Source organism: Elaeis guineensis, chromosome 15, assembly GCF_000442705.2.
Source record: "Elaeis guineensis isolate ETL-2024a chromosome 15, EG11, whole genome shotgun sequence".
Lineage (NCBI taxonomy): Eukaryota > Viridiplantae > Streptophyta > Magnoliopsida > Arecales > Arecaceae > Elaeis > Elaeis guineensis.
In genome coordinates, this window is record NC_026007.2 from 53,005,414 (window position 1) to 53,014,887 (window position 9,474).

The following is a 9,474-nucleotide window of genomic DNA, read 5'->3' on the forward strand; positions in this document are numbered from 1 at the left end:
GAACCATCACACAATTGCCATTGAAGAGAATATTGGATAGCCCATGCAGCTGAAGAGATAACGCGCCAAGTGGAAGAAGATTTGTTAGGAGGCTTATAATTATACCATCTTCCTGGAAACCTGTACTTATGAGTTACCACTTGCACCCAAAGAGAGGTAGGAGATAAAAGAACTCTGGCAGCTAAGGTGGCCATAAATGTAGTATGTCTTCATCTCAAGTCGTGAAGGCCCAATCCTTCAAGCCTTTTTGGCTTGCAAATCTTATTCCATGACAAAAGATGAAGACCTCTCTTGCCACTATTGTGACCCCAAAGGAAAGCTTTAAAATACCTCTGAATTTTGTCCATTACACTTAATGGAATAGCACAATGAGACATCAAATATAGAGGCACTGAGGAGAGAGTTGATTGAAGTATAGTTAGACGACCAGCTTGAGATAAAAGTTTCCATTTCCATCCAGCCAGTTTAACCAGAATTCTCTCAATAATAAAATTATAATCAGCCACTTTCAGCCTCTTCCCACCAACCGGCACACCCAGATAATTGAAGGAACCTGTTTTAACCTCAATATTTAGAAGATTCATGATTTCAACTTTGACATGTCTATCAATTGCAGGACTGAATATAAGATGTGATTTTCGAGCATTAATTTGTTGCCCAGACTGAGCACAAAAGGATGATAAAATTTGGAGAAGTTTAGAGACATTCGGAACAGTTGCTTTCGAAATCAAAATCAAATCATCAGCAAACATGAGATGTAAAATCCTTGGACCATGAGAAGTAGGTTGATAAACCTTCAAGTTCCCTTCCATGACATTCTCGTTTGGCATCCTGGATAGCATATCAGCACATAAGACAAAAAGAAAGGGAGACAGGGGACACCCTTGTCTGAGACCCACAGGGGAATGAAACCAAGATGAGGGTATGCCATTGACTAGCTAGTACGGCAAATTTTGGTTTAACAACACTGGCAGTGATCCAATCAATGAAGACGGGATGAAAGGAGTAATGGTGTAAGACACTGAGTAAGTAATCCCACCGCACATTATCATATGCCCTCTCCATATCAACTTTGGCCAACATCAGTGCCTTTCTCTCCGGCGAAATCTCCATTAACGAGTGAAGAATCTCCTGTAACAGCAAAATGTTATCAGATATACACCTCCCTTGGACAAATGCTCCCTGTTCTTGAGAAACCAACCGTGGCATCAAGGATTTCATTCTATTGACCAAAATCTTAGCAATAATTTTATAAACTGAGTTACAAAGACTGATCGGCCGAAAATCTTTTAATTCCAAGGGATTAGAGGTCTTTGGGAGAGGAGCAATATAAGTCATCTTCCAATCCTCAGGCATGCTACGATTATCTAGAATCTCCCGAACAGCAGCAAACATATCAGATTTAAGGATGGACCAAAAGAATTTAAAGAAAACAGGAGAGTATCCATCTGGTCCTGGGGATTTATCAGAGCCCAAACTAAACACGACTTCTCTTAGTTCTTGCTCACGATACTTGGGAAGTTAAAAGCATGTTGTCATCTTCTGAGAGGTGGGGAAGATAGTTGGGAAGACTTGCAGGACAATCAACAGCCAATGGGTTCCATTTAGATTCAAAATATTCCTTGAAACTATCCCGAATATCAGTCTCCTCAGTAACATCAGATCCATTCATGCTTTTAACTCTCCAAATTCTATTCCTTCTGCGTCTAAGTATGGAATTAGAGTTCATATCACCCTCCTTCAACCATCGTATTCTAGACTTTTGACGCCAAAATATTTCTTGCTGACGTAAAAGTCTATTGTGCTCAGACAGTTTCCGAAGCAACGTATTATGTTTTGCCGATGGAAGGCCACCCAAATTATTGTCCGCCTCTTGTAGAGCAGCAATTTCTAATTCCAAGCTTCTAGCTTTTCTAAAGAGATTTCCCACTGTGTTTTTGTTCCAATTCAGAAGAGCTCTTTTCGTTGCCTTAAGCAAGATACTTATCCGAGTTGCTGGATTAAGATTGCTATGGCCTCGCCAAGCTCGCCGAACAATCTCAAAAATCCCACAACACTGCAACCAGAATTTTTCAAATTTAAATGGAACATGACCTCTGGGATGAGCACCAAGGACGTCCATCACAAGGGGACAATGATCCGAGCCAATCCTTGGTAAGTGATAGACCTTGGCATCAGGATATCGAGACAACCATCCATTAGCGCACATGGCTCTATCTAAACGCTCCCATACTCTGGTTCCAACGTTGACAGTTATTACACCAAGTGAAAGGTGTGCCGATGTAACCCAAATCAATGAGAGAATTATGACTAATGAACTCCTAAAAATCTTGAACATCTCTATTAAATCTAAAGGCTTTATCCTGTTGGGTGAATGTCTGACCAGGACACCATCTTTCAAGACTTTTTCGGTACTGTGCGATGCAGCAGGAAGAAAGAACAAACAAAACAAAAACAATCAAAATACATTGATCAGCCATAAAAAGATTTGCTTCCATGAGGCATGCAAACTTTACCATGAAAAAGAAATTTTACAAGAGAAGATCTCACTCTCAACCCTCGTACACCCAATTTCTCTCTCACAGAAAGTTTTCCTCACAAAAGCTCTCTCTCTTGGAAGACCCCTGAACCTCTGAAGCGACCGCTGTCCGCTGTCTAGAAGTTTGCTCCTTCTCTCTACAACGTATGACAGCTCTCTCTCTTCACGGTGTTCATGTTCTCTGGTTTCCGCATGACCACAGACCTCACGAAGAACCGAGCCACCACGCCATAGTTCTCACAGGTTTCGTGAGAAAAAAAAACAAGCCAAAAGATCACCCCTCGGTTATTGTTCACCAAACAGGCCTTTTATAGACTTAATCCCATATTAGATTAGGTTTATGACTCTTAATCAACCTCAAATCAAGTCCCAAACCGTTGGATCAAGATCGGGATCAACCCATGCCATCCGATCGTACTTCGATCCATGGAATGGTGCCATAGACCACGAGAAACGTCCGAAAAATGCGGTTTGCCATGGACTGTCCAATCCACGGTGGACCAGGGTACAAGCCAGGCCCAGCGGTGCCTGGGCCTGGGCCAGCCCGTGCATGCGGGCCTGGGCTGTGCCCGCACTGAGCACCTGGGCCCGGGCCGTGCCTCTCGCGCGTGTGCGTGGGCTGGACCGAGCCCCCGCTTGGGCCTCGCACCTGCGTCTAGGCCGCGCGCCCCTCGCGGTGCCACGCCCGGCCGCGCCGCCGGCGTCCTCCGCCATCTCAGGTCTTGTGCCGACTTCAGAAATTCGTATCTTCTCCGTCCGAGCTCCGTTTTGAGTGATCTTGATCTCGTTGGACTTCGTTTTCATCACGGACCTCGCTGTAGGCTCAATATGGATCGAATCTCGAGACATCAAATCTTAACATATCCCTTTTTTCTTCGGAAGGATCCAATCTAACATTGAAATCACCCAACAATAAAACAGGAGAACGTATCCACCACCTTAGATGCAAGATCCCACACCTCCTTACGTTGTAAGCTATATGTGCTTGCATATACCGCACCCAAGAGCCAAGGTTCCTCATTCTCCGGCGTAACTACACCGAAGGCACTGTTTATTAGCTCCAAGGGAATCAATAAAGTGGTGGTTTTTCTTCCAAATAATTATAACTCCACCAGACAGACCGTCAGCAGGAATGGCTAAGAAATTCCAAGCAGGGCCAATCAAGTGCTGAGCTCTTTGAAGCGAATTACTGGAAAGCCGAATTTCTAGAATACAACAAATATCTGGGTTTTTCTCTCTAATCAACCGATAAAAATTATTGGCAAAGGAAGGTTTAGCAACCCCCCTACAATTCCAAGAAAGGATGATCATTAAACAATTGGAGAATGGGAAGAGGAAGGAGTGACCTGTTTTGCGGACGGGACATCCTCTAGAGTGTTAACAATAGATTGATTTGAAGAATCGAATTGTTGTCCCGCGGTCTTTGGACCATCAGATGGCAGTGGTAATTCATCAGCCTCCCCTGACTTCTTTGCAAGAACAGTGTGCAAACGTTGAAGTTGGGAACAGTAAGCATCAACTTGAGATTGAGTAGGGTGTTGATCTCATCGTTCTTGATACCCTAGAATTCGAGAGCCTCTCTCCATTACTCCATTATTTTTTAAAAATTTTTAAACTATGAAAAATTAGTATCTTCGTGTTGATCACGTTACAGGCTAGTCGATAAAGTAGTTAGAGATTCATTTAAATCCGAGACCAGTAAGGTTGGATTTGATTTAGAATTTTAATTTTATTTTTCATTAGTATAAAAATAGTTTAGGTTATTTTCTGATATGATTTAGTGTGTTAATAATTGATTATTGAATATTTTTTATAATTAATTGGTTGTTTGCATATTATTTTGTATTATATGTTGAAAATTTTGTATCTTATCGTACACCATGAGTTATGATACAAAATTTTGTATAAAAATAGAGTATAATGAGTGGTTTATGCTTGCAAAATTTTGCATTAATTAGACAAGTCATCTGAGAGAAATTGAGATTTCAAATTTCTAAAACTGTAATTTTGAAAGGGCGTAATAAAAAATTGGGTTAGTTTCAGATTTTGAAATTTATGTGGTTGGAAAGAGCATGTCAAGATTTTTAAATCCATATATAATTTAAAACTTTGGACATTGACAGAAGGAGATATTAAAGATTGAAAATTTAGAGACTAAAATGAATAAAATCTGAAAAATTTTGGGGGCTTTTCTGAGGTTAAAGAAGACAGCCTACATGATGGTGGGCCCCCACAGAAAAACCCACGGTGGGCCTCAGAATGAAATCCCATGGTGGGAAGGGTGGCCATTTCGCCGCCTTAAGAAGAAATCCCATGGTGGGAAGGCTCTTCCCACTTAATAATTTAAACCCATGTCATCCTGAATTAGAACCTTAATCGGTGCCCCAGACCAACTAAGCCATCTCAACTTTATCTTTTAAAAAGAATTAAAATAAAAAAATAAATTAAAAGATACTTAAAGATAATAGAAGTAGAATAGCTAAAACTTTATGTCTGGACTTGTATCTTAAAATTTAGATGCCTATATCATTTTTTTTCCGATATTTTATTCTTTTATTTATCATAGGAAAAATGATAATTGTGTGCAGATATCCCATAGCTATAAGAATACGAGAGCAGCGGACATGAGTTAGAAAAATGTTAAGACAATTGAATAAATATAGGATGGAACCCAATGTTTACATGATTGAGCATGTCAAGATAGTCAATGAAAAAAATAAAGTATTATATTTGTAGGATTTATTAGGAATGAGGATTAAAGATTCTTAGCATTACGAGCTACTCTATCTGACCTTTGGCAACGTCTATTAGATCATTTTAGAGGTCACCTAGATCATATAAAATATATTCTTAATTAGTAAAAGTTTTTCTGGAAGAGTACATGATAAGAAATATCAGTCCTAATTTTCACCATCATGGATATATTTACTTAGGCATTTCATGCCTACCGAAGGTGGTACCTAGGCATGTCTTTAGAAAAATTGATGAGTCTACTCCAAAGACAATTCGATACTTTAATCGTTAGTTATTTGTATTAGAAATATGTTTATTGTAAATATTTTATTTACTGTTATAATACATATTTGATATATAAATAGATGGATGCTATTTTTCATGTATGAAATTTTATTTATTATTTAGTATGAAACTTTAAATTTGAATATGCATGTTGCATTTATTATTAATTTTTGTATATGCTTATTTCAAGTGAGAGTTCTAGATGACTTGAATACTCGTAATGCTTTTCATCTAGAATAGATATTCTGCTATAATGGGACTAAGTTTGTGATAATTGAATATTAAGATAACGAATGATGACTAGGAATATAGTAACCTTCTGATTTTATGCCTTGTGTTAAATTATCATAGATTTATTATGCATTATTGGCAAAACAAATGTGCATTGTGTTTGGGCGTGGACATCATACATGTATGTCTCTTTGTACTAGGTTTTTTATGGCATCGAAAAATATTATTACTGATCTAAATAAAGGTGAAAAGCTACATGGTGACAATTATAATATTTAGTATGGGAAAATCCAATAGATATGTGCTTGAGAAATAAAGCCTTAGAGTCTATACACCATGAAATGATAGATCCTGATGAGAATAATTATGCTCAAAGTAGGAGAGACCAAGGGACATATCGAGCTTGCAAAAAGAGATTCTACAGCTCGAGGTATTCTAACAAGCTTTATGAATGATGACCTGCTCATGAGTATAAGCAGTATCCGATTACTTATGCCATATGGAATGCTTTGAAGAAAATATTTGGATGCATTTTAGTGACCAAACTGAGGTAGATAACAATCAAGTTTGACAGTTACAACAAGCACCCCAATCATGCAATTTAGTAACACTTAAAGGAGATGTCAAACATAATTACTGAGTTAAAGTTTGCTAGCCATTTTCTCTCTGATGAGCAGCAAGTGTAAGTTGTGGTCCATTCTCTTTTTGATAACTGAGAGCATATGAAGGTTAACCTAACTTATAATGAAAGCATCATGACCTTCATTGATGTTGCCCGCTATGTAAAGCTTAAAGACAAGTGCTTTGTAGCAGTGAGGCTTCCTAGGTAGGCCTTTATGGCTAAGTCTAGCTCCTAAAGGGCTTTAGACTCTAAATGCAAAAGGTACTTAAACAGAAAAGAAAAGAAAAAGGAAGGTTGACCTACATCTAAGAAGAATATGATCAACCGCAAAAAGAAGAGTAAGCAATTTGGAAAAAAGAAAGGTGAGACCAAGATGAAGTGTTACAATTATGGAACATTAGGTCATTTTTCTCGTGAGTGTTCCGAGCAAAAGAAGGTAACACTTAATCTTGCTTTTGGATATGATATATATGTTTCTAGCTTAGTATTGCTTACTGAATCTTATCTTTTATGGATTGTAGACTCAGGAGCTACATACCATATAGCTAGAAATTGAAGAGCATTTGTGGAGTATCATCGAATTCTAGTTGGAGCAAGATGGATTTATATGGAAAACAATGCTAAAGTTGAGGTCAAAAGAATTGGCATTTGCAATTTGGATTTGCATAGTGGCCAATCTTTGCTCCTATATGATGTCCTACATGCACCTAAGATTCGATGAAACTTGATCTCTGTAGTTGTTCTTCTAGATTTAAGTTTCAATTTGAACTTTAAGTCTAATGGTGTGGATTTGTTTAATGATACTGTTTATTATGGTTCTGATTATGTAATGAATGATGTTATTGTCATGGATATTGAATACTATATATGTAATTATGACAGTGGTTGTTTTTCATTACATGCCTCTACTAGCAATAGTAATGTGGATATGACTATTTAGCATGCTAGATTAGGCTACATCGGGCAAAATTGAATGAATAGATTAGCAAGAGAAGATCTATTAGGGCTACTCTCCAAAATGAGAATGCCTATTTGTGAGCATTATTTAGCTAAAAAAATAACTAAAAAATCATTTGATAAAGCAACTAGAGCCAAATTTCTATTGCAATTGATATATTTCGATATTTGTGATCCAATGAGTATAAAAATAAGATGAGGGACTTTGTATTTCATTATATTTATAGATAATTTCACGTGTTATGATCATGTCTTTCTGGTTTCTCACAAGTCTGAAGCACTAGAGTATTTTAGATTATATATGAATAAAGTTGAGAATCAGTTAGAAAAAAAAATAAAAACTTTAAGAACTGATCGAGTGCATGAATATCTATCGAAACAATTTAAGGAGTTATATAATGATAAAAAAATTGAAGCCAATTGACTATTTTTGGTACTTCTTAGTAAAATGGAGTTGCCGAGAGAAAGAATAAAACTCTTTTAAAAAAAGTTAGATCTATGATGGCATAAGCAAACCTATCAATCTCTTATTAGAGAGATGCATTAGTGATTGCTGCCTATATATTTAGTCGTGTACCCTCAAAATCAGTCCCTTCCACACCTTATGAATTATGGTTGGGTAGAAAATATGACCTAAGTCGTTTAAGACCTTAAGGATTTGTTATCTATGTTCATGATCCTTCTATCAATATAAAAAGTTGGGTCCCAAAGAAAAGAAATGCATCTTTATCAGATACTTGGACTACTCGAAAGATTATGTATTCCTAAGTGAACAGGCAGATGAAAGTGTGATTAAAATTGAATCATGGGATGTCACTTTCCTTGAGAATGATTTTTCAAGTAGGCACGAGATAGATAGAAATACTTTTTTATGTAAAATGGAGGAGTCAGATAATGTCGATCTTGAAGAGATGTCTCAGCTTCAAGAATCAAATGGGATTGATAGAATAAGTGAATTTATTTCATAAGAATTTAAATTATAGAGAAGCAATCATAAGAGCTTACCCTACCATCATTTTGAAATGGAAGGGAAAGCTTTATTAATCACTCCATAAGATAGTGATGAACCTAGAATAGTTCTTAAGACTCTATCCTGCTTTACAAAGGAACAATGGAACAAAGCAATGGGAGAAGAAATAGAGTTAGTGAAAGTAAATTAAGTTTGAAAACTTGTAGACCTTCCATCTGGATGCAAGGCAATTGAGAACAAATGTGTTCTTAAGATCAAATGCATGGTTGATGGAACCATGGACAGGTATAAGTCTTGCATAGTAGATAAGGTTATATCCAACAAGAGGATATAGACCTTGAAACTTTTTCTTTAGTTGTAAGGCTTGTCTCAATTTGTTTAATTCTAGCTATTATAGCTCAAATAGATTTAGAGCTATATCAAATGGACATTAAAATAGCATTCTTAAATGGAGAACTAAATGAAAAAAATCTATCTAGAGCAGCTAGTGGGTTTCATTATTAAAGGCCAAGAGAGTAAAGTATGCAAATTGTAGTATTTTATATATGGTCTAAAACAATCATTTAGACAGTGATATTTGAGATTCCATCAAGCGATAATCTCTTATAATTTTAAAATGATTGATGAGGACCACTATGTGTATATCAAATAGTCCATGGAGAAGTTTATAATAATGTCATTATATGTTGATAATATCTTATTGGTTGGAAATGATAAATTTTATCCTTGCTATAAAGGAATAGTTGTCCTTAAACTTTGAGATGAAAGATATGGATAAGGTAGATTACATTCTCGATGTTAAGATACATTAAGATCGTTCAAAAAAACTCTTTGATCTTTAACAAGAGTCGTACATTAACTTTTTTTAAAATATTTTAATATGAAAGATTGCAATCCTATTGACACTCCTGTAGCAAAATGTGAATACTTGAGCCTTGAAATGTATCCCAAGACTCCACAAGAAAAGAAAATAATATCCAAAGTACCATACTCAAGTATAGTTGGAAGCTTAATATATGATATGATGTATACAAAGCTAGACATTTGTTATGCTGTGGGCATGGTCAGTCGATATCAATCAAATCCAGAATAAGGGCACTTGAAAATTGTTAAAAAGATTTTGAGATATTTAAAAGG

The 9,474-nt window shown here is 36.6% G+C and overlaps 1 protein-coding gene across 1 annotated transcript; it reads right to left on the minus strand.

Annotated features, from left to right (window-relative positions):
• Window positions 1-209: 209 nt before the first annotated feature.
• LOC140853960 (uncharacterized) lies at window positions 210-3,253 on the minus strand. Its single transcript, XM_073249075.1, has 5 exons — window positions 2,915-3,253; window positions 1,514-2,056; window positions 946-1,131; window positions 751-831; window positions 210-662 (listed from the first exon to the last, which is right to left on the minus strand). The coding sequence occupies exons 1-5, from the start codon at window positions 3,251-3,253 to the stop codon at window positions 210-212; spliced, it is 1,602 nt and encodes a 533-aa protein (XP_073105176.1).
• Window positions 3,254-9,474: the final 6,221 nt, after the last annotated feature.